The sequence below is a fragment of the Lasioglossum baleicum genome, chromosome 14 (assembly GCF_051020765.1).
Source record: "Lasioglossum baleicum chromosome 14, iyLasBale1, whole genome shotgun sequence".
NCBI lineage: Eukaryota > Metazoa > Arthropoda > Insecta > Hymenoptera > Halictidae > Lasioglossum > Lasioglossum baleicum.
In genome coordinates this window covers 7,723,905-7,749,972 of record NC_134942.1, presented here as the reverse complement: position 1 = coordinate 7,749,972, position 26,068 = coordinate 7,723,905, and the positions used below count along the sequence as shown (strand labels likewise).

General features: G+C 43.3%; 3 protein-coding genes across 3 annotated transcripts in view; all 3 read right to left on the bottom strand.

Annotated features, from left to right (window-relative positions):
• Ror (tyrosine-protein kinase transmembrane receptor Ror) overlaps nucleotides 1-13,303 on the bottom strand; it is a 322,401-nt gene extending 309,098 nt beyond the window's left edge. Inside the window, exon 1 of the mRNA XM_076438182.1 lies at nucleotides 12,334-13,303. Within this exon, the coding sequence (XP_076294297.1) occupies nucleotides 12,334-12,400 (67 nt within the window). The 5' untranslated portion in view covers nucleotides 12,401-13,303. The remainder of the gene's footprint in view (nucleotides 1-12,333) is intronic.
• A 141-nt stretch (nucleotides 13,304-13,444) lies between these two features.
• On the bottom strand, nucleotides 13,445-16,721 carry LOC143215768 (uncharacterized). The gene is made up of 11 exons (XM_076438191.1): nucleotides 16,391-16,721; nucleotides 15,523-15,904; nucleotides 15,319-15,411; nucleotides 15,177-15,246; nucleotides 14,945-15,116; nucleotides 14,547-14,628; nucleotides 14,368-14,481; nucleotides 14,122-14,281; nucleotides 13,829-14,056; nucleotides 13,680-13,749; nucleotides 13,445-13,583 (listed from the first exon to the last, which is right to left on the bottom strand). Exons 1-11 carry the CDS (start codon nucleotides 16,529-16,531, stop codon nucleotides 13,518-13,520), a joined length of 1,578 nt encoding a protein of 525 aa, XP_076294306.1. The 5' UTR covers nucleotides 16,532-16,721; the 3' UTR covers nucleotides 13,445-13,517.
• Nucleotides 16,722-16,966: 245 nt separating this feature from the next.
• Spt5 (Transcription elongation factor subunit Spt5) lies at nucleotides 16,967-21,814 on the bottom strand. The gene is made up of 11 exons (XM_076438186.1): nucleotides 21,631-21,814; nucleotides 21,122-21,234; nucleotides 20,806-21,061; nucleotides 20,503-20,735; nucleotides 19,931-20,429; nucleotides 19,525-19,867; nucleotides 18,872-19,458; nucleotides 18,438-18,796; nucleotides 17,953-18,354; nucleotides 17,703-17,878; nucleotides 16,967-17,435 (listed from the first exon to the last, which is right to left on the bottom strand). The coding sequence occupies exons 1-11, from the start codon at nucleotides 21,729-21,731 to the stop codon at nucleotides 17,193-17,195; spliced, it is 3,312 nt and encodes a 1,103-aa protein (XP_076294301.1). The 5' UTR covers nucleotides 21,732-21,814; the 3' UTR covers nucleotides 16,967-17,192.
• Between the last annotated feature and the right edge of the window lie 4,254 nt (nucleotides 21,815-26,068).

Below are 26,068 nucleotides of genomic sequence, written 5' to 3'. Positions count from 1 at the left end.
ACGTGAAACTCTTTTCCAACAGACGACGCGACGCTCGCGCGTGAACACTCACACATCGCTAGACCACGTATACGTACGCGAGGATTGCAAGGGTTCGGAATTCCACTTCTGATTTCTCGATAATGCAAAGACGGGATTTTTTAGTAGTCAAAATCGCTACATAAAAGATCAATGTAGGGCGCTGGTTGGTTCAAAAGTCCTTGTTTTACGTTTCCGAGCAATGGTTTTGCAATATCTGGCTGCATCTGCAACTAGCGCGGTCACAACATAAATTGGCCAACTCATGTCGGACGAAGATATTTTGCTATGTGATTCGAAAAAAACGTCAAAGTTGCAAACTTGAAAGGGTGATTTATTAAGATAAAAAGTCTGCTCTATCGGGTGGTATAGTTCGATTTTCCGCTGGACTCTTATTTTTTTAGATAAATACAAAAACATCCTCAAAAATTGGTGCAAAGTGGTGTCTCTCCGTCTTTAATGATTGTTTAAACATGTTTGAACATTCATAATGTATTAATATTGGATATCACTGTATTCGGGAAAGTCTACAGAATCCTTTGCAGCAAAGAACAATTCAATATCTTTTATAATAACATCACAATATTCGTTTAAAGTTGAAAAATACAGTTTTTCTCAAAGTCATGGTTCTCAAAAACTGTGCGTCTAGAAGAAAAATTAAGGGCAGATTCGGAGTCAGCGCAAAAAAACTCTATCAGAACCACCCAACATTAATTGTGGAACAATTGTAAACAGTGTAACTAAATCGCTATTCTTCTTCACCATGTCTTATCGTTTTGACGCACCGGTTTTTCATGTAAACAGATATAACTTCTAAGACACAGCGTAAATAATAGCAGTTACTTCGTATGTTACTAAACAGAGGATACTCTATACAGACCTATATACAAAATCTTTGTACACATCATTGGTATTGGCAAACATTAGAAATCTAGAGGTGTCAAGCAACGGCTCAAGGAAACTTCGGTAAAATGGAGTGTGTGAGAATAAGTAACAGTCGAAACTCGATCCTCATCCTTTCGTAATTACGGTGTGTCCCTTATCGATCATTCTCCACCATTCTAGCGTTCCGTTGGGCTCGATATCGAAGACAAAAGCGAGAAAGGCAGACATCGGGCACAATCAGCGCGGATGGAAGATGGGCTCCGTTGGCCCCGGGCAAGACGAGGGCTATCGTTTCGCAAGGGATGGATCCTATCCTCTCTATCTCTTTCTCCCTCTGTTTGCCGGTGGTGTATCGTGGAATTAATTAAAATCGTTAGTAATATCCTCCCAATTCGACGTGTTCCGGCCGTTATTATATGTATATCGTCCCGGGGAACCGCGAAACACTGCGCGCGAAGGGCACAGCACGCAGGATCGATAGTCCTATACATATAATGTCGCGTCGAATAATCGTAATTGATGCGCACGCACGGTTACTATTAAATTTGCGCGCTGCGTAAATTCGCTATGAAACATGATACAGAGCCGACGGGTACTTAGCCGAAACTACATTAGCTACACGGGTGCGTACTGCTGCGTACATCGCTGCCGAATAACCGAATGCGTTCGAGCGATTAGGGATACCTTGCCCCTGTTCACCTGCTCCTCCTGACAGACCTTGCTGCATTTCGGCGAACAGATCTTGCAACCAATTATTAATTAAAATACTATTACTACGAGATATATATCGACAAAAAATATATTCACTGCTTGAAAGTGAGTTTCTGGCTTTTTCATTTGATTTTATCAACATTTCAAAGTGAGGTTCACTCTCTAAACACATCTTATTGGATATTATACACCCTCTGTCCAAAAAATAACCAGAATGGCTATACAGAATCAAAAGTAATTAAAAAATCTTGACAAAAATCATTTTATTTATTCGAAATATTCTCGCTAATATGAAATATATCGCTGATCGGAATGGTGTTGAGATTACTCGTCGTTCACCGTTGAATGTCTTCAATTGATGCATGACGATTTCCTTTCATTGCCAAATGCAGCTTCGGGAATAGAAAATAGTCGCAGAAAGCCAAATCGGGTGAATACGGTGGATGTTGAAGCAAAAAATCACACAAAATGACAATTAATGCTCAATTCGGTTCAATTTTTGGTTATCCGTCAATCGATGTGGAGCGAACTTTGAATTTAGCTTCCGAAGACCAAGTTTTTCGGTTAAAATTCTATAAATTATTGTCTTGGGTATTCCAAGTTCCATTTCAAATCACGCACTGTTTCGATGTTCTCTGCGGTCATCGTCTCAATTGATCGGCCTGAACGTTTATCGTCATCCACATCCTCTCTGCCCTCTCTAAAAATCGTCGATGCCATTCAAAAACTTGTGTTTGTGATAAACAATTATCTCCATAAGCGATTTTAAGCATCTGAAGCGTTTTCGTAGCACTTATACCGTTCTTAACACAGAACTTAATGGAGATTCTTTGTTCCTTATTCATTTTTCGACCGATGCACACAAACTACTATCATTAAATGCGTCGTATCTTGGCTTCTACTGAACGAAATGTTATGAAATTTTTACAGGTTAGTAAAAAACGCTCACGATTCATAAATCAATTTCCGACTAACAGATGTCACCATTACTTTCGCTAAACTAGAGTCATTCCCGTTATTTTTGGGACAGAGGGTGTATTCACATTCGCATATCTTTACGCAAAATAAGAATTTTCCATCTGAATTCCAACAAACTGGAGCAATATTGAAATTATATATTAAATGTTGTAAATAAAACCTGCTCGTTTTCGTCATAAATGCATAAAACCGACAGTCTAGTTACCATTGTTAGGCAAATTTTTTAAGCACAGCTGTTCCGAAGCAATTGGATCTACGCCGAGCGCCGGGCGTTTTATCGACAATCGTTTAATCGAAAATCGGTCCGCTCGAAAACCGATGGCGTCACCGGGCTTTCGTTTTTGGAATGCAAACCCCGGGAACGCGCTCTCGGTATTGTCCATCACGCTTTCTCCCCCGTTTAACTTTGACATACGAACAGAAAGTTGACGTTTCGCGGTGGTCGAGTTTTGCGTGCTCCGACTTCCCCGAGTAATCGCGTTTCAACGTCACTCCGAAATAAATTCAAACACGCGCGGAATCCTTGTCGGGAAAGCAAACTGTACCCACTCTACCCGGCGATACGTACACTATTTCGTACAGTTATAATTAATACCGAGCCTGGTCAATTCAAACATAATTCCCTCGGAAATGCGGCGTTACGCCCGCCCCGGCGATATAATTAATACCATCTGATTTAAAGCTGCGAAATGTTGATAGGAAATTCCGAGTTTTCGCCAACGCGACCGTGCTCCCAGGAGCCATTGCGTTGTGTCCCGAAATTATCTCTCGAGCATGAGACCCCTTTGTTTAACACTAGAACTACCAGACCAGTAGTAAAATTCCTACTTCATGTTACATTTTTTTCCCGCAATGGTGCAATGACTTTCACAGCGATAACTAAAAGACTAATATAATGAATTTTATTTTTGTTTAATTTATTCAGAATCAAAATAATTTTGTATAATAGCTACTTATACCGATACCAGTCATTTTGACTGGTACTTCTCTAAGTAGGAAAGTATTCAATAATTTGTTTACCGAACCCAGAATCGGTTATTAGATATTTCGATAGATTTATTGATGTTTTGCGCAACGTTTTACTTTGGCGCCACAACATAAACATAAACATAGGTGCGATGTAACGTAACGAAAGTTATCGATGTTGTTTCACGCGGTCATTTTGTATACCATAGCCGTTGGAATAGGACCTAATTCTTTTTTATTTAACAATATTTGACTGGCCCTAAAAATGGCAAAACGATTGAAAATCTCCGAATTGTTGCAAAAAGTGAACAATTGTTACATATTTTTTAAAGACCAGTCATTTTGACTGGTTTTAGTAGAACTAGCTTCGTCTCAATCTCGGTAGTTCTAGTGTTAATGGAGATTTATATGATAGTTTAAATGATAAAATTCGTTTTTGACCCTCGCACGATCAAACAAAGTCTTGAGTATTCGCTATACAGCCCCTAAAAGGGAATAGCGTTCCACAACGTTGAATTAGAGGGGTTGACACAAATGAAACAGGCGGAAAAACTTTTTTATAGATAAATGAAAACCGAGTCTACAGGCAATTCGGTTTGAATGAAGGCGGCAGAATAAGAAGAAGGGTGGATTCGGCGAAGCCGTGGTGGAAATAACGACGGAAAATGACTCGCAGATGTTGAGCCCGGTGCTCTCGGCGCGAGCAGCAAGGGGCGCTTTATTCGCAGATTGCGCTAGTTAAAAACTGTCGCCAGAAATAACAGTAACACGCGGCGAGTTGTATTCGTTTCGTTCGGCCGGCGGCGGGCCCGGAGTTAAATTTGTAGGATGCGCCCTTTATCCCTCTTTTAGTAACCTGTTGACCGAGGTATTCGACGAGAGTTCTTTCTCTCTCTCTCTTTCTCCTTCTGCTAATTCTGATCTCTTCTTACAGTCGTTTGTAAGTTTCCCCGCGCGAGCACGCAACCGCCGAACCGATAAAGTTCGCGGCCTGCCGCTGGTATTTTCAACGAAACAACACGAGCCAATCTCAACTTTTTCAATTGTTTGCCCTTCTGGTGGGTCACTCTCAAACCGTCCATGGTTTGAAAAAACATGTACACAGAATATTGTTTTATTTATACATTTTCACACGAATTCTGTGTTTCGTCGAATTTGCACTTTCTCTGCTTCAACTGTGAAACTTATATTGGGTTGGTAAATAAGTTCGTTTGGTTTTTTACAGTGGAATAAATCACAAAAACCAAACGAACTTATTTGCCAACCCAATATATTTCGTTCTATATTTATCGAATTAATAATGTAGGAACGTTATTAAGACTGCCAATGGAGAAACAGCGACGCCAGACGTGCACATTTTTCGCAGCAGTTCCCTCCCGGCTTGATAAACTTTCTAATTATGAAACTTCAGGGACCAGACTGTATCAACGTCGCCAGATCAAAGTGATACTCGGGACTTGTAAAAGTTCTAACCCTTGGACAGCTTCTTGGCTACTAAATGGAGAAACCGAGAAATTTTTCATTTTCATATTTGCAATATACACTTTCCTTGGTCGATTCTTGAAATTACAATTTTTCTACCCTTCAACTCGAGATGTAATTTTCAGCACAGTAAAGAAAATACGAATGAAATTTTAATGTAATTTTCAGCACAGTAAAGAAAATACGAATGAAATTTTAATGAGGAATTCTTTTTATCCAATATTCATTAGATCCCGACACGGACCAATTTCTTTATGTTATTTTTCAAAAACTTTACCAAATATTCGACTAACATTCGCCAACGTATTCGCTACCATCGTTAACGATCTCCGCAGTTACAATATTTTAACGAATCTCCCATACGCTCTCTAATGAAAGATTGAAAAAATATACCAAAAAAAAATCTCATTAACATGCTGGACGTAACAGCACGCATCGCGGCTTCAGCGGAAAATGTGAAATTAATTTCCCTTCGTGAAATATAAAATATTGGTCGTCAGATATGAATATATACGTGTATACCGACTGCCATTAATATTCGGATCCTCTGCGAAAGAGAATAATTTTTTGAAAATTAGAAACGACTCGAATCCTTTTGTGTAGTTAGGGGAGGATTAGTTCGCTAAATAATGTGCCACATAAATTTTTCCACATTTCAAGAAAAATTGTGCCACATTTAAAAAATTCATCCTAACACATGGTCAAGAAAATAAGGGTTAAAATGGTTAGCAGTTAGCATACTGTCGAGTTGGTGGCAGCACTGGTTGACGAGTTCTTTCGCGATAGGGCGCCGCTTGTAGAAAAAGGCACGACTCTAGAGGCGATCTAAATTTAAGTTTCAGATTTATACGCCCTCACTCGCCGGCCATTGACTTTCCTCGGACTCGCTCTCTTTCAACCCCGCCGCTCGCTTTCCCACCTCCCTCCAACGTTCCCTTCGCCCTGTCAACCACCCCCGAACCACCCGCCAACGTCGGATGGTGACTCTAACTCACCATTTTTCCCCTTTATTCTCGCGCCGGCCCGTAGTCGGGGCATAAATCACGCGAAACACGAAGTAAAAGATGATATTTCGAATAATAAATCCTGCCCCGTGGCTGCTTCATTATTTTTGTTGCGAGTCGGAGCAGCACACGCGTGGAGGGGAGGGGAAAGCGAGCTGATTTCGCGCGTTGGAACACGTATAAGTGGATTATTTGAAAAGGAATAATGAATACCGGGAAATTGTGCCCACCGGGGACCACCGGCCCGGGAATCAGAATTTCGAACCAGCTTCGGCTTTTATGCCGGAATAATAGCGAACTGAGCGACGATGATGGACGATCATCACAAATTGAAAATATAATAAATAGATTCCGCGGAATCAAAGGCCCGGCCCGGAATACATTTCCGAAATCGATCAATACCGTTGTTTTCTGCGCGTTTTGTTCTCGATTGACCATTCCCGTTTTTCAATTACCTATCCGCCGATCAACCCGGAATCGGCAGAAATGTCTGTCATTTTCTTAGGGAAGTTAACCCCGGTTCATTAAAGCAGGCAACTCGCCTACAAGAGAGGGCGATAAAATCGTAAAAATTATAGCTTTATTAAATTTAGTGTTTCAAGCATAAACGAGCGATGTAAAGTTGCATGCAACCAGTTACGTGGAAAATTTCAATATTAAAAATGGATTTCCAAATATTAATTAAATTCTACATCGGCGAATATTTTCCGGGGAATGGAGATTGATCGTCGAGGAGTTCCAGAGTGAATTTTTGAGCGGATCGATGGTAGGCCGTTCGGGCAAATCAAAAATGGATCCTTCCGGCGGGATCAATAGCTCGGCTGGTTCGCTCTAATACAATTTGTAGAGTTAATTTCAGCTGCCCCCGCCGACGTTATAACATCGTAGTCTATTTGATGTGCATCGAGCCCTACACACGCCGGAGTCCTACTGTAATGCTCGTAGTTTCGAATGCATAATCCACCACCTCGTCGATCATCGGAACGACAGAGCGTAGAGGCGCATCTCATCATGCGGAAATATTTATATACCGGCTATGACGGGAAACGATCGATACAGACGCGCGCGATGACAAAGTTTGAGGGAACTTCGGTGAATTATGCAAGCCGAGTGTGTGCTTCGACGCTTCCTGTTTTTCTGTTTGTTCATGCGTTTCATATTCGACGGTCTCACTGCACCGCGCCGTGCACGGATGCGTCGCTCTATTCCGCATGCGCTCTCGTTTGTTAAACGGGAACACCGTGAAATCATTTTACAATGAATATTTACTCGCGAGTTTCGACCGGTTAAGTAATACTATAGAAACGGTCGATCTGGGTTCATGAAGTTTTAATGCGGGTGAGAAAGTTCTGTGACTTTTGCTTGAACGTCTCCTGCTGCACTCTCTTTGCTCCACTTGTTTCTGACACATGCGATTTGTTCGGTTCACGTTAACACGTGTTTCACCGATATTCTCCTTCTCTGCTGTTTCATGTATTTTTTTCATCCATAAGATATAATATTTATTCGAACATCACAATACAAAATACTAGCTGGTTCGCTGGCCAACGCTATACATTTATAAACTTGTACACGTTATCGTTAAAACTGCAGTAATTATTCATCGAGGAAGCAGACCGGCTGAAAAAATTCCTCTCGCATGGCTCGCACGATAACTGCGGCCAGTCATTCTTCACAGCGAGAAACTCGAAATAATGTTTATTTATACGGCACGGATAGTTGTTTTCCCATATCTTCAGAATCTTCAAAAATCACTTTTTTTTGCTTTTTTCAGGATTTTAGAGTTAATCAACGCCAACGATTTGAACCGCGATTATGGTGCAAAGTCATCCGAGAGGAATTTTTTATCCAGTCTGCTTCCTCCGTGAATAATTGTCGCGGTTTTCATGATAAAGGTCTATGAAAATTCATGAATGTGGTGTACACGCGTATAAATAAATCTGCAGAGTTTCGTGCTGATAGCACAGTCAGTTTAATAATGAAAAAATCCTAAAAGTTAGACAAAAAAATACTTAGCCAAGTGGATTGTTAGGACACCCTATGTGTATTTTCTTTTTGGCTGGCATTTTATAGACAAGTCGACCACCGTCTCCTTGTGCAACGATCCAACGATAGAATCGTGTGCTGAGCGTTACGAGTTGCTCGAGAAAGACGTAATGAGAAGTATCCGCGGTTTTTGCGATCGTAAAACGCAGCCGTGAACGTGGCAGTAAACGTCGGGCAAGGTAGCAAATCGCAAGACAGGTAGTTACATGCTTGCGCTGGCGTTTATTCCTCATCGGTGCCGGAGAATTAGTAATTCCGGCCTGAGCATCTCAAAGTGAACGGCCAGGCCTGGTCGATCTTAATGATCGATAACTTTTCGTCGATCGACCAGACGATTATTTACGGTCGCCCGTTATCTATCCGCTGGACCGATAACCGTGCCGCTTTATTGCCAATAAAATCGCTCTCCCTCCCTGTCGATTGTTCTGAATAGCAAACTTACTTGGCCTGCTCGGATTGTTCGCCGTGAATTATCGCGAAAGCTCTCGCGGATTGCTGTTTCGCAGCTAAAGATCTGAAACCAGCGCAACGCTCTAGGACGATATTTCATTTTTCAATGGCGCGGACGTCACATTATATAGGGACAGCCGGCCGGATCGTATTTCTTATTTATTCCGGGGGAAGGGAACACGGTTGCAGAACTCCGCCAATTGCACCTGCGTACCTCGAAAGCTGTGTACCCAAGATTCGCGAGAGCTGACGCTTGCGAACCTCTCTCGGATCCTGTTGTATTCCCCGCTGTTGCAACTCTTTGGCACCTCCTCAAGTTTAATTATTTAACAAAAATGCGGAGGCTTTTTTTGCACATCAAAATTTTGTATCATTATTACAGAGGGCGTCCCAAAAATGTCGGATTGATAGGGCTGATTTCCGAAGTCATATCAAGTCAATTTTCCCTCTGCAAAAATGTCCTCCGCGGCTTTGTTTAGCAGTTATTAGCGGAAAGCGGGGACTAAACCAGAACACGGCTACAGCGGACAGATTCCGGCTGTTTACAGATGTAAATCACGATGTCGCGAATTCTATCGGAACGCCCGAATGAACGATCGAGCTCTCTCGCACGGGGACGAGCACTTCGAAAGAATCTCGTTTAATTCGGCAAACTAAACAGCGAAGTTCGCCTCGTTCTCGGTCAGAGGGAAAATACTTATGCAGTTCGATCGATTTTAAAAGGAACACTCGGGAACTGAGAAGTTCCAGCAGTCAATGGACCTGTTGCCACTTGTTGAATGTTTATAAAGCGAAATGTAGGTCCTCTCTCTCTAGATGAGCCTGGGTTACACGGATCAGCTACAAGAGACCAAAGAAATTTTTCGAACGCACTGTATATTAAAGTTGAAGTCTGTTATATTTTAAAATTCGACGTATCACACAGCCTAATATTAAAAACGACAATTTGGTTGTCTATTAACACGTTCGCTACCAGCATTTGTTTCGTTGCTTACTTTCCTTGCTCGACAGTTTTATTAAATGCAACGTACCCAATTTTGAAATATTAAAGCAGTTTAGCAGAAGAAAGTCACAGATTCTCTCTGAAAATTATGCATTCTACTATGACTTTAAACAACGAAGTGCATAACATTAATTTGACTGTTTTTAAGTGAACTGTCAGATTATGGATGTCACGTATTCGTGACAGTGGTAGCGAACATGTTAATAAATATAAAATGAAACAGCCGTCTGAAATGCCACTGAAAAATGCAATAAGTTGGAGACGAGGGGTGCAGTCTTCTATGTGCTTGGGAAAATTACCATTTCGACAGGACGAAGTTCCCGATCGAATTACATTCGAACCGTTTCTTCCGGCGTTCGGCCGGAATATTAATTTTTTTCGGGCACCGAGTTCAAACATACCGAAACTCGGGCAGTGAATAGCTCATCAAAGGCAAACTTCATGAAAATTCGAGTGGGTTCTCCGCTCATCACAGCCCCGTTTCGTCGATTTCCAATTTTTTTCTCTGCTCGGGGACTCCCCTTCGTCGAGAGATCGATTCCCGTGTATATTTATTACCCGTTTGTCGCGCTAGTTTCTTAATTTCGAGAAGGCAGGCGGCGCGGCCGCCGTAATTGCGAACATTTAAAACCAGAGCCTCGGCGTGTGCTTTAGTTTGTAAACAATTTCGAGCGTAGCCGGGGCCACCGTAAGCCGAATTAATGGCGCCACTTTTAATTACCCTTTCGCGTTCGCCCGAGTCTCGCCTCTCTTTTTACCGTATCGTTTAATTGTTCGTAACGATTATGCTCTCGCTTTCGCTGAGAACGGCGGATCAGTAAATTCTTTTGCGAAATTAGCGGAGATTATCGGAGCACTGCACTTCTTAAGATAAGTTCGCGAGTTAACGTCGACAGATATGCGTGGCCATTTTATTTTCTGCAGATTTTATCCATTAATTTTTTGGCTGGTAAGGCATTGAAAAAATTAGATTCGAGCAAATAGGCGAAAGGGACTTTTTCCGCGCAGAATTTGAAATTGAAATATTTCGAAAGCTAGACGCATCAAGTAGAAATTTCCCGCGGATAATGGTTCAGGGACCAGGAAAAAATGTTACCAACTGCGCGTTTCCGGAGGATTCTCCTCCCTTTCATATTCGATCCCCATTTTTGCATGCGGCAAAACGAACCGAGTAATCTGGAACAGGGAAACTAGAGATTTCTAATCCGGATCACGCGTGTCCAGAATGAGATCGGCCGCCGGAATGGGATTCGAAACGACGGCGATCGCGGAATGTGAACTCCATCTCGACATTTTTCCATTCGAATTTCGGCCCAGCCTCTACCCCGATTCCTCCTCCACCGTTTATTTTTTTTCCACGTGGAAAACCGTCCACACGGTGAATCGCGTTTCCAAGCACGTCGCGCTGTTTATTTTCAACGTAAATATCATTTTTGATGTAAACATTATTCGTTTTTCCCGGCGCGACCGCCGCGCATAATTCAATTCCATCGGAAACGCGTTATACCGCGCTCGGAATTTGTATTCAAACGGTGCCGCGAGTTTATAAAGAGATGTTTCTCCTTTGAAATCTGGAGCTATCGTTAGAAAATCCTGAAAAGCTTTGGAGCATTTAATCAATTTATCAAAATATCTTTAATATTATTCAATGACATCGTTTCCTGCTTATTTAAAACACGACAGAATTTTCACAAAAGTTTTTTGGTGCTTTCCCTTCTTAACGAACGATTTGCAGACGTGCAAGAGAAATAATTTTTACAAAAGGAACAACTAAGGAGGCAAAGGAAAAGAGAAAACAAAACTACTGTCGTCCCTTCCCAGAAGTTCAAAGACGGTATAGAGTGTTCGAAAAAAGATCTCAGGTCACGCTGGTTCTGAAAACGAATAACGCGTCCAGCCACGTTCAGAATGGACCGCGGGAAACAATGGAGACCGGGCTGCATTGTGTTCGCCGCGACACAAATGCAGCCTGTATAAATATGTGTTTTGGAGTCTCCTCCTTACTGCTTCCGTCGTCTCTTTGCATGTATCACCGTTCCAATGTAAACATAACCTTTCACGGTCCCCCATGGAAAAAGGCACAATCACCGTGAGTGAGAAGAGAATGCCTTTCAGACGTCGTGTTCCACACGTATTTTTTCCCCCCGCTGCCGAGCCGCAACTTTCATTTCATTACAGATAAAAATAATAAACATAATAAAAGCGACGCTTTGTGCCTTTCGAACGGGCTACGCCGGCTGCGGTCAGTCACGATCCCATCGATCACTTATGGTCGCCGTTTTTACGGGGGAAGGGGTCTTGTTTACGCTTACTGGCCGTTTGATAATTAATCGGGAAATAGCTTTCGCGAATCGTTAAATCAAGAGGCAAAAATTAATAGTTATTAACCCTTAGCAATCCCATGTGGGGTTTTATAGCTTAATAAAAAAAACTCTTAGCACTCGAGTGGTGATTCTGGGGCGACACTAAAAATTGTTTACATTATCAAATTGTTGGTATAATTTTTTAGTTAAAATGGCTCCGAGTACAAAGGGTTGAAAATTAGGGGTGAGCATTTTTCGATAAGAAATTTCCAGGTGCCCAAGTATCACGAATTTTCGCGTACCCACCCCTATTAAAAGCTGAGAAGTTAAATTAGAAATTTTTCTCTTTTTACATTCTATACAATATTTGATTTCCTTTCGCTGAATACAATCTTTCATAAGGTGATAGAAAATTACTCCAAATTATAAATAGAGTGATTTTGCAACCGCAAAATCTTCTAAAGAAAATAGTGGAAAAGAGTCCTACCTTTTACGACAGCAAGGATCGTCACGGCAAGCAGCAGGCACAGTTTCCCGTGGTTTCGTAGTCCCATTGTTTGTCCTTTGCGAACTGCACAGCACAGAGTCAATCGCTGACGCGCGAAACACAAGCCGAGGATCTGCCCGCACCGGGCATCGTTCGGTGATCGAAATTAGTCCCGGACGACTTGAATTAGTCGTGGCACGAACTAATTCAAGAGCCAGTCAACTGCGCCGCATTCCCGCACTTTCCTCACCTTTCGATCTACTCTAACAAACAAGAGTCACACACTGACACTACAAATCGAACAATCTTAAAACATCCTCAAACTTCTACAGATCTATTCTCCCGAGATCGAAGCTGTCAGAGTTCCGATCTTCATTTCGAAAACCGAGCGCGGGAGATTCGAAGAGTCTCGTTCACTGCACAATGTACGTCACTTGGAATCGTGATCACTGGTGAAGGAATACAGGATGCATCGACACGTGTTCGGAGCAGTCATCAACAATTCGGAAGGTGCGATCGAATTGTTTAATGATGCGTTGCTTAAATCGAGGTCACGATCTAGGGTTGTTCCAGGCTGTTTGTGTAGATTACGGATGAATGAGAGACGACTGTGATAGCACGCGTGTCACCACCGACGCGTTAAGGGACGTTGCAAAACACCCTCGTCGTTCAACGTATCGCGCGACACTGCTCGAGTCTCGCGGGTGCCAGACTGCCAGGCGATCTTCAACAATGCAGATGGCGCCGCTGTACAATTCGCCGAATCGCTGATAAACTCCGCGCGACGACGCCGGCATTCGGCTCCGCGGCCCGCTTGCAACAAGTTGCTGCGCGTGGCTCTCTCGTGCTCCGTGCCCGAGCGTGCATTCATTGAATGCAGTCGGCACGTACGCGGACGGCATAACGAAGTGCAATCGACTGCGAGCCGACCCCCTGTCGAACACAGGTGTAATAAAATTAAAACGCCTGACGGCGACACCTCGCGACACGAGCTTCCACAGTCCGAGGTGCCACTTTGATTGAAATGAGAACCAGGCCGAGGCCCTTGGCTACGAGGTGTCGCCGGGAACCGTGACCCTTTCACACTCCGAAATATTTTTTCCATTGCCCACCATCGCCGAACAGATCTGATCCCGTTGCGTCTGATGTATTTTTATTTATTTACGCACTAAGCAAGACTTCCATTATCTCGGTTTGCCAGGGCTCTCAGTGTTGGTAGTTAACGAGCCATCGGAGCTGTAGCACATATTCTGGAAATCGAATAATCATTTGTCAGTGTCCGATGCAATTTCAACACGAAATATTATAGAATTAAAACAAATAATTGAGAATTTACGGTCACATACTTTGATTGGCACGCGTTCTTTCCGGAAGCTTGAGAAGTTTGCTGACACTGATTTGGAGTACTTTTTCTTCCTGCAATAACAAGGATATTTAAATATTAAAAGATGCAAGAAACTGTTAATCTGCAATGCCAGAACGCACTAATACTTACTGGTAACTTCTGCCACTGTTGCGAACATCAACCGTGTCTTTACTAGTATAACTTATAGCTGCTAAACATGTTTCCTCATCGGTGAAGCCATCATTGCAAGAGCCACGGCATTTGCCTAATTTTCTTCTCCAGAACTCCCTCAATTTGTCGATCAAACGTTGCCGTGGTGCTTGCGGTTTGCAAGTTTCATTCTGACAATATTCTTTATTTTTATATAAAACATCAACGCTGAAATACGGAAAATGTGTTATATTGAATGTGGCTATGTGTCAGAATACTGAAACAAAACCTACGGTGGCTTCTGTGGCTCGCAGGGACCGCACTCTTCCGAGTGTTTCGTGAGATATCTGTAGCACACCAGGCTCAGACCGACCAGCAACCACACCAGCAGCGCGCTCACTACAGCAATCGATATCAGTTCTGTGGTGCCTAACATGATCCCGATGTTCCCGTCTATATTCGCAATAAGACATCATGAGAATATTATTAAGAAGATCGATGGAAAATTCGAGCAGATGAGCACCGCTTTCTCCCGTCACCTTTGTAAAGCGGTGGCTCGGCTCCCTCCGACTCGGCAGTTGGTTGATCTCCCATTTGGGGCATCGGGTAATGGGCAGCGCTTTTTCTGATCTCCCCAGGACCGGTTTCCACTCCTAAGACGGGAAAACCACGTCGGCGAACGCTCGGAAAATTGTTCATTAAAGATAGGACACTGTACCTGATTCCTTCAGCGTAGAAATTACCCTCAGGACGCCTCCAAAGCCTGGGTACCATTTCTCGTCATCCAGGTGGGGCTCTACCTATAACGACAATAGTTAAGTTATTAAAAGATCAGTGTCATACATTTTCTTTAAGCAAGCACCCAAGTGCCATTCCTGAAAACAGACTCGAAACAGTTTTAATATTATTAAATAAATTCGTCTGTAGTCTATAAATTGTAAAAGGCTCAACTGTTTGCACAATGTAAAAAAGATTACATAGAATAAAAATGATCTGGGTTGAAAGAAATGTCTTGATTTTGGAATTAAGTCTCTTAATCTCAAAGTCTCTGAAATTATTAGATCGCGAATATAGAATGAAAATTGCCACTTTCGATCACAGCGACTCACAACGTACGGATTGCTGCAGCCAATTGAAAAACTCCTGGTTGAACGTTTTCAGCTTTGTTTTCGTGGTCGATTTCGACTCGATACACTTCACGCTCGCTACATAGTACTTCACCAGCACGAACGCCGACTCTTCAGTGCACAACGACTGCAGACTATTTTTCGTGAACGGTAACGCGATACTAAACAGAAATTCGATTTCAAGTTTAATCGCTCGCGGAAACCGTTCGAATATTCGATACCTGTTTGGCTCGGCGTCGTCGTCCAAAAAGGGAAGGGGAATGGTGATCGATTCTTCTCTCTTTGCAGATCCTTCTCAAATTGGAATAAAAAAAGAATTTATCAAAAATTACTGCTGATTAAATAATTGCCGATTGAACTTACCTCGTTTGATGTTTTTGGATGATTTGCGCTTCGACGCGTGCCTCTTCGTCTTTTTGAACGCTGAATGATGGATCTCCCGATTGTTATCGTTAGCTGCGGTTCAAATAAAACAAATATATTTCGGTGTTAGTTTAACGGTAAGAAAAAGCAAAGGAACCTTTAAGTTTCGGCGAGTGTTTCTCGAGGGAAAGTCGATAATCTTACACGAGGGTGAGATGATGATGCCCTCGCACGCAGAAGACGTTTTCGGCTGCGTAACGACGATCGGCAGAATTTTCATCTGCGGTTTTTCCATGGAGGGCTTGAGCCAGCCGGCTCCGTTCGTTCGTAGGAAAAGCTTCAGCTCCTCGTACAGCTCGAAGAGCTTCCTCGCGTTCCGATACTTTATGTTCCCGGCGTAATAGGAGTGTCTGGTAAGGGGCAGGATATAAACTTGCAAGTAGCCTCCCATAGTATCAGCCAGGGCTTTCAGCATCAGGTGTTTCGTTTTTCCGATCGACAGCTTGCGCACGCTCTCCAAACAAATGTGAAAGTAATCCATCAGCAGAGCGATGTACCGATCGTCCTCGTAATTCAGGACATTAACCTGTGCCGATCACACGGGCTTTATATTAATTCAGACATTGCCTTCTGTCCATTGCAATAGCTCTTAATAGCTAGCCTAACCCTTTACACTCGGATCTATCGCAATTCGAAAACTTCCGGCCGAAAGTATTTCCATTTTATATGATTTTTTTAATTTTATCGATGTAAAACTGATAATATAATACCTCGTAAAATATTTTCAGTAGTTTATTAAAATATTAAATACGTTCAGTAATTTATTGAATACAAATTTAATAATGCAACAAATATTTTGGATCATGGTATAAAAATTATTAATGGCGCCTCTAACTCGAGTGCAAAGGGTTAAGTGTTGCAAATGTAGGGAGTCGTAAAAGAAACGAATTTATTTTACTATGAAGTGCTACCTATGTATTGGAGTAAATAAAATGCAAAATATGTTTATATATGTATGTTTGAACAAAATAAATTTGTTGGTTAAGAAATCACAGTTAGGGATTCGAATTACCTTTGGCAGTAAATCTTGAAACATCCGTCTGCTATGTAACAAAATAAACTCCTCCGAGGTCCAGCACTGCTTACCGGCGTCGGTTTTCTCGAACAACACCGTGCCGACATTTTGTTCATGCTTTAAATTGTTATCACCCATTACCCTATCACAATGTAATGCACACTTCGGTAATGTTCTATTTCTTTTTTGAAACTACATAGGCGTCCGGCTTATTCTTTTTTAAATATATAATAAATTTTCGATAAATGAGACAAAGGGAGGTTTGGATCGTGATCCTGATCGCGTACCTGTCTATCTCAATGAGGATAGATGCCGCAAACAACAGAAGCAGCCGCGGGAAGCATAATCTCATACTCCAGTTGATGAAATCCGGAGTAATGCGATTTTTCCTTGCAAATTCCGGGAATATTTACGCTTCTCGTTTAAATATTTCCAGATCATTATCTCGCCAGTAACGCTCTCGCGTTTGTTACCCGGCTGATTTCAGTTCGATGCGGCAACGATCGATTGTCGATCAAACAGTCGATATATTTTTTGTTTTGTATAAAACAATTTATAAGCTTTATTGCTCTTATAGAACTCTTAAAATTACATTTGTGTGTTCGTAGCCACTGCAGAAACGGGTTCGCTAATTTTTACAATAATAGTGTGTGTTTATTTTACATATATCTCGTATGTTACGTGAACATAAAGTGCGATACACCGCGGGGTTAAAAGAAAAAGATGATGGTTAAACGGATAAATTGCTCCTATTCGTCGGTAATAATTGTCTTCACTGTTCTATTTTTGGAATGGACGATTACGAGTTCGCGGGTTTCATTTTACATAAGAATCGCAGGTGCAACATCTTCACTTCTTCCTTGCTCATTTTCACCACGCCCTCTTGGTTGTCTATGGAAAGTAGGGTGCCAACAGCTTCTCTGTCTTCGCCGATGATCACCTTGACTCTGTCACCTCGCGAGGGTACCACAGGCTCCAGTTCTTCGCAGACCAGGTTTACGACTCTGTCTTCCACTGGTAAGAAGACAGAGCACATGCCGCCCTGTAAACAAATTCATAAATTCTTTCAACTGCTCAAGGTCGCTCCCACTACCATTACTATTCCCCTTTCATCATTTTTTGTTATTTATTATTTGCAAGAAACACAAATATTAGGTTGGAGGGAAAGTTCTGTCGTATTTTAAATAAGCAGGTAATTTTGCTGGTAAATCAAAGACATGGATATTATTCAATAGTATTAAAAACATATTTTTATAAATTGATTCAAATGTTTTCTTTAAAATACGACAGAAGAAATACCCCTACTTACGGATATTCCTCGAATAACACCCTGTTGCCCAGCAAGCGCAGGATCCTGATGAGTATCTCGAATTCTAACTTCAATGTCTGTAGTGTGCCATTCGGTTCCTCCTATGATGCCAGATCCGACACCAGTATCCAGGCCAGCACCTGGTGTTTGTGGATTGTAAGGGCTGCCTGCAACTCCTGCGAGAAAATAACATTATAAACATTTTCTTCGACAAAAGAAAAAACGATGGAACTTGAAAAGCGCCACCTACCGGGTGTCATAGGGCTATAGCCCATCGGTGAAGGAGTAGCAAAGGCTCCGTGTGGGCTGGTAGTATACCCGGTACCACTAGGTGATGGAGTAGCAACGTAGCCTGCAGGACTAGGACTAGCTGTCGCACTACCAGCTGGACTAGGACTCGGTTGGTACGAGCTGAAACTCTGCTCTGACCCATACATTGTGCCAGGTGTTTGCGGTGTAAACGGACCACCAGTAGGAGGGTAACCCGGGGCGTAACCTGGAGATCCACCCTCCTCCATGCTATAACCGTCAAAGTCGTTTGTTCTTGCGGGGGTGTTAGTGACCGCCGGGTCCCAGGCACCCGACTGTCCTGGTGTGCGTGAACCATCATGCGACGGTGTCATCGAGCCATAATGAGGTGTACGGGAGCCATCTGTAAATTTGGGATTCGTGTAATTATCATTCACTTTTCCATTCACATTCTTAATAGAAATTTTATACTGTGAAGGTACTTACTCTCGTACATAGGAGTCTGTGAACCATGCATGGGCGTCTTCGACCCATCTCTGGCATACATCGGAGTCTGACTGCCGGCAACGTAGGCTGGTGTTCTGTTGTAGCTGCTGAAGCCACCATCTTTGGTCGGCACACTGACATTCGCGATATGCGACCTGTTCACAGAGATAGTCTGGCAGGAGGAGTGCAACTCCACGCGTACCGTCGCCTCTGTGGCATCCTTCACAATTCCAACGTTTCCTTTGTACGGTCCACCAGTTATTTTTATGGTGGTGCCTATTAGCTCTCTGTCTCTGCGCACTCCTCCTCCGCGACTTCTGCCTCTTCCACCGCCACCGCCACCTCTTTCGAAACCGCCTCTGTGAAAGTGATTTGTCCATTTAGTTAACTACCCTGTATAAGGATAAAAGACAAATTATAAATATCTTACTGACCCGCTAGGATGCATCGGCGAAGCGATTCTCGGTGACATGAATCCTGCCACCGGTGTCATAGAACCTATGCTGGACTTGTTCCCACCGGAAAGTTGCAGATGTCTCGTTTTGCAAACGAATATTCCACCGTTGTCCACGAACATCCGTGAATGCAGAAACGCGAAGCTTCTGTATAAGTGTTTGATCTCGCCGCCTCTTCCAGCATGGAGGCCATCCACTACTTTCACAATGTCTTTCTTCTGTATGGTATTTTGCTGCGAATCCAATGCTACCGCGTTTCTGTTCTCCCGACGTTTCGTCAATCCTTGAGGTCTAGCCTCTATTACCTTTCCATGCATGGATAGAACATGGAAATTCTCCCGCTCGAGGCGAACGATTACGCCGACTGTTTGAGCATCCAATTGTACTAAATCGCCCCACTGGAACTGACCTAAGCTGTCCACACCAGTGGCCATGTCGGAACAGAGTTGCAAATCTCTGGGAAGAACCTCGAGCTCGTGCATCGACAGATCAGAAAATAAAACCACCCTGTTTTGCTCTACTCGAACGATCAAGCCTGTATCACCTTCGTATCTTCCTGCAACAACCTGCAAACAATCGGTAAGATATAGATTATACTTTCTTTAATAATCATTCATCGTTCGCATACGTACTTTAACGTGATCTCCCATGGTGAAGTACTTCCTCAATTCTGACGCTTGAAATTCTAATGCTTCTTTTAGTTCTTCGTGTTTCGGCATTACCATGATCATGTTTCCGTCTATCGAAACGATTTTTCCTTGCAAGTTGATCAATTCACCCTCGCACACTTCCACATTGTCGCCAGTACTGAAGGAATGAGTCACAGCAGTGTCCTCTTTATTGCCAGACACTGGACCTCCGCTTAAGTCAATTTCAACACCTTCGGGAGCTTCTTCAAATCTTTCCAATTCGGACAGAGTTGGTTTCACGCCTTCCGCGATGATAGCGCTCGTTGTAAAGTTTTTGTACAGAAATCTAGAAGAAAAATAGTTTTATTTCAATAATCATAGCAAGTAAATAGTTTATATCGAAACATACCCCTTTCTGCTGTATCTGTTGCCCTCGAATATCAAGAAATCACCGTCACTAGTTACTTCTCCGCCAATAGCTCGAATAGCTTCAGGATCAAACGGTTTTGCTGCTGGTCGTCTCTTCTTTTTCCGTTTGAGCGCCTCGGATTCACTTTGCGCTGTTCTCAAAGCTCCGCGCGGTCTTGTATAATCAATTCTAGGTAATAGTTTCAAGTGAACCTGATTCTGTGCCAAATCAACGTAATCAACTTGAGCTATATCGTCTTTATAAATGCCCCTCTTCAGCCTAACCCATTGCTTCGCTTTCAAGCCAGTCTGTTCTTTGACAACACGTAACACATCGGTCATTTCCTTGATCGGTACCATTTGCTGTTTCCAAATACCCATTCTCAAATTTCCCACATTTTCAATAGCGGCTTTTACGTGCGGCTGCTTGTAAGCCTCTATGTAAATGTAACCCTTCACACCTTCGGGTGCGACGACCGATTTAATTTGAAGAGGTTCAGCTAATGAATAAAAAATATGTCATTGATAGGAACTATCTAATGAAAAATACAATAATAATAAATCACCACATACTTGATGTTTGGTATGTTATGAACTTTCGCATAAGCAGAAGCACGGTTGACTTCTCTTCCCCAATACGGCATTTCACCATCCACAAATTAGGATCTTTTACACCTGGCAGTAAAGTCTGCTGGGTAATCTCATCGCTCATCTCTTCACCGCCATCTCCGAAATGGCGAGCTGCCACAGACTCATCTGCATACTTCTTCCTTAAGTATTCTTCTATTTCATCTTCTTTCTGAGAACTGTTGAAAATTACAAACATTAATTTAAGAAAAAAGTTATGTTACAATGTTTGTAGATATGAATACTGACTCCCAGAGATTAGTGCCTCTTCGTCTTCCTTCAATTTCCCTAGCAGTTGGACCCAGTTCATCAACTTCATTCCCCACAATACCAATTTCTTGGGCTCCTTCTTCCCACTCGTCGTCATCTTCAACTTCGTCATCTACTTCAGCCTCGTCAATGATGAAACCACCGTATTTATCTTTTTTCTTCTTCTTCCTAGGCCTATCATCGTCTTCCTCCTCTTCCTCTTCATCGTATTCACTGCTTCCATCCAAATCTTCTCCTAAGTATGCATGAATCAGAGAATTAGATATGTTCGCGTATCAAATAATATTATTTGTACCTTCTGGTTCTTCTTCTGGCTCCACTTCTGGTTCTTCGTCTGCCTCCACTGCCTCCAGTTCTTCATCTCCAGACCTGGCTTCCTCCGTCTCGTCTCCTCTGCCATCCTCAGAGCTTAAAATTTAATAAAATAGAAATGTTAAATGGCTTAAGAGACAGTACACGTTGCTCCAATCCAATCGTACAGGAGGGAAGAGATTCAGAAGGAATATGACTCAGGTACATTCACACGCTGTTCAGGTCTGTAGCATTGCATGGCGGAGAAAGAAAGTGAACATTCAAGATAGAATTAGGTGGAGCAAGAAGGTCACCCCTCCTGCCCTTGTACCACCCCAAGTCTCTTCTCCCCAGATGCAGCAATACGTATACATAATTTATACAAATGTTAGGTCTATTTTAGGTACTGCGATCAATTCAATAACATCAATGAGACACAATAAACATGCATATTGGTGGTTACGAAACAAGGTTTGTTAATTTATAAATATGCAAGAAAAAAACTTTATTCACCTGGACGCCGATCGAGATCGTGATCGAGACCGTGATCGCGACCTGGACGAACTCCTGGATCGCGATCTAGACGGACTTCTGCTCCGGGAAGCGCTGCGCATAGTTGCCAGATGCAGGGGAAAATGGCCGCTCACGCATAACGTGACGTAGCCGCAGTGATGAGATATTAGACGGATTTCTGTGGCGCATGCGCGGCCAATGAAGCGTCAGTAAAGTGAAAGTTGGGTAAAATGGGGTGCCTCGATCACCGCGCGTAATTTCACAAAATTTGTTACGATTCGATTTTGAAAAATTGATGCATGACATGTATACTCTGCAGGTCTAGTAGAAAATCTGAGTAAGGAATACGAGAAGAATGAGCCTGTAAGCCGTAAGGTAAGCCGTCCCACTTTCCCGCTAATAGTAGTACCCTATTTTCTCCACAATATACATAGATACGTTACTGCGCTGGACGCGCATGAGCGAAAGAACGAAAGAACCCATTCTGTATCTCATCCAATCTCATCACTGGACGCAGGTACTTTCCGTGCTCCACAAGTTGTCGTGTGACGTCACACACATTAGCCAATAATTCGGCTAGAACCGAAAGTGAGGGTGGAATGACCCAATCGGATACTTGCTGTCGCACTCCTTTTGAATTCCTGCCAGGACAAAGCTTGTGAGGCACTGAGAGTACCAGAGGAAGTAGTAGAAGGGAGAAATGACGGCATATTTGTTTGCGGGGTGACGGAGGTCTAAAGCACGGTCTAAAGCTAGTATCACCGTGGCGTGGTATAGGAGCAGACGTAGACCAATCACGACACGAGGTGTCGTCTGAAAATCGTCATCCGTAACGACTGTGGCGGGCGTTAATAATGTAGATTTCTATATCGTCTAGATGTCGATAATGTGATCTCCATTTTGCGCCCTCTAAGCTGACGAATGATAAGCTGTTCGGAGATTTAGCAGCATTAACATATGGCGCCACCTGGATGAGTGAGTAGTAGTATTTCTATTAATTTTCTTTTCGTTCCCGGCATGCATTGTCAGATGGTGCCACTGGTAACGCTTGCACCCCATCTGAATATCAACTCAACCATATTTTAATTACCATGTTCTTCTTCAACAAGATCTCAATTTGACCTGTTCACATTCAAGACCAGCCTTTCAAACCACTTTCGAGATAAGCCGTTCTTCAAACATTCACACCGGCAGCAAATCCCTAAACAGAACGAGTGGTAAGTACACGACAAACAGCATTATATCATTTCGAGTCTACAATATGCAGAATTTGCGTTTCGTGCGAAAATAGTAATGTTCGAAGTACGGGGCAGGCTAAACTGTTCACGGTCGATCGAATTTCAATGAGAATCACCGGTGACAGATCGTGCAGCAAGTTTATCCATTGCGGTGCAAGACAAATTGACGTAGCGGAGTCGGATGACCCTCTTAGGTACATCGGTGGCTGACAAACTGGTCGGGAGCCCTCTTACAACCCTCTCCGCTGCCAAATTATCGGACTCCTGTGGACAGCAAACCCATTTATACTGTCCACCGGCTAAGACTTACTAGGGCCACGGACAAAGAGGACCCTGCCGATCCGATCAACCGATACTCCGCCAAAAACGTCTCCGTGATAAATAGTCCTCGTACGTTCACGCAAATATCCTCGCCAATCTTCAATTTTTATTACCAACGCTGAAACTGAAGAAACACCGTCGAACAAACCAAGAAAAGTCACTATTTAAACGAATCCGGAGAATGATCTCTGATCTCGAAGAAAATTAGGGCCATAAGAAATTAGCTTTTATTTCTAACACGGACAATCATCCCGTCGTGTTTCGGGAGTAGAGTAACCTCCGGTGGCCCGATCTTTAGAAACGTATTTAGCATCTACGAATGCCGCGGCGCTTAACTACGTTTTGATCGCATGGCCGCCTCCCGATGTACTTTATAACGTCGCGGCACGGCACGGAATTACGTGTCTTGTTATTCCCGTCTCGTACCGCGCCGCGTAACACAGTCTGCGTCATTAACTAGAATTATTCGCGAGAAGGAAAATCTGCAACACGTCGCGCTTTTTTCAAACGGTCCACGTATCGTTCGGCATCGCCGGGGAATTAATCACTGCGATGTTCACTTCAAATTTCATTCGTCTGGATATTAAAACCACCCGTAGTACCCGGTCGAACATTTTCCGAGTCTTGAGTAAACAATATGTTCCCCCAAAATCTCTATTTATTATGCAATCGGTAGACGTTAAGAACACTTGGGGTTTCTGAAATATTTTGCGAGCCTCGGTCGAACGATAGTCTTCGAAAACAGGGTTCAACGTGGCGAAAAAATGAAAGTTGTACGTTGAAGAATTGTCATTCAGAGTGCATGGTTGGATAAAAGAGAGAGAGAGAGGAAGAGAGGACAGTAAGGGGAGGGGCAAAAATGTTAAGAGATTGGAGTTTAAAGCCGGGCGAACAATATGGCGGACTGGAATGGAGTGAAACGGTGCCGGGGGCTGTCGGATGGAGTGAGTACGGTCGACAGTAGTTGGTGGGCTATAATAACGTATAAAGTAATTAAGGACATCGGGCGACAGCGGGAAAAGGGGGACAGGGGTATGGGGACGGGGCCGCGGGGGAGGGAAAAGGAGGATGAGGGGAGAGGGGCGGAGGAGGGGGCAGTCGGGAAGGGGAAACGGACAGTTTAGGGAATGCGACATTTACATAGTAATTAAATCGCGGGAGCAAGTGGGACCGTTGGGGAAGATACTGGTGCTCGAGCAATTACAGACGCATTAGATTGCGGTAAGCACTTGTTTATGGCCCACCCTGGCCTACGTCGCTTCACTCGACTCGATTCCGACTGTGTTCACTCGTTCGCCGAGGCAGTTACACCACACCGAGAGCTTCTTCCCTTTTTCCGCCATTAACTTGTCCTGGGGATATCCGCGATATCTACGCCGTTTCGAATTCCGCGGAGTTCCTTCGCGAGGACGCCTGTTCGTTATCGACACGCGGAACAGTGCTCCCTTCGAAAATTTAAAACCGTACGCTGATCTCCAACAATTTCCATGCGGCGGAGCGAAAAACATGTGCAAGGATGTCTCTGCACAAACTGTTCGCTCTGAGTGTTTGCACAAATCATTTTTTACGTTGATTTCGGGGAACAGAAACGTAAAAGAAAATTGTCGTCGGAGAAGTTCACTTTCCACTTCAAAAAAAGAGCAATATATAAAACTGCAAATTGCACCCGTAATTTTTATGAGATCCAGGGAACGAATTACTTTTCGATGGGCTCGGAGAAGAATAATATCAAGAGCCGCGTTATGCTAACAGCTGGTCATCCCCGAGGGTCGTTTCCGCTTCGTTTGGCGACGGACGAAGACAACGATGTGTCATCGTTGTCGCTAATTGAATATCGCACCCTTACCCGCCACCCATTTCTGCCGGCGCGCGGCGCGACGACGACGACGATCGAACAAGCTTTTAAGTAAAATCCCATTCCCGGTTTATACACTGCTACCCACACCCCTGCGCCAAGCCGGAATCACGAGTCCGCAGTCCCGGACAAAATTAACAACAACAATCGTTCCAATTAGTTAATTGAATCCGGGGGCGGGAGGACGCGGTTGACGCGTGTTTGTTTCGGGTCGCGGAGAATTCATCGACGACAGAAGGGCTCTGAATAAAACGATTCGATGGAACACCGTCAAATTGAACCGAGAGAATCGGGATGCACTCGTTAGTTACAGTTATACACATTTTCTTCGACTCTAAAATTTATTTTTAGCAGAGTAAAAATTGCTATAAAAATTCGGAGAGGATAGCTGCATCGTCGTAGCTACATTTTTACAGGAAGCTAATGTTTCAAAGGGAACAGGGAGGAATCTGTCCTCCATTGGAAGGGGGAAGATTCGTCCTCTATTTTCACAGGGAATCATGTTCGTTACAACGATCACAAGGCGCTTCTCGCAGCTTGTTTCCAGATTCACTTCGACTAGTTTCCCTCGCGGGCTGACTTTGCTTTCCGAATAAATATTACGATCTGTTTGCACAAGGGGCGGTAGTAGGGTTGCACGGGATCAAAGGAAGGAGGGGACAGACACCGGGCATTGTTAATCTACTTTGTACCCTGCTGGTAGCCGGGTGGGGGACGCGTCTCTGTCGAGAGAGAGACGGATCCGAAGTCAATAAATAGAAGTACGCTTGGATAATAAAACGCAATTTAGGGTTGTAAACCTAGCTGGCGTTAACTGGGCCTCGGTCCAATTCCGTTCGAATGGTTCTAACACCATTCACGAACTCTTTCGATCATTATCTCGACCCTCTACTTTAGCTCCAAGCATTACAGGTACCAGCAATTCCTCTAACACATAACTATTTTAATTAAATAAAATCGTAGAAGTTCGGCATTTTTTGAATCTAGGATCATGGAACAGTGTCAAACGGTGTTAAGTATCGAG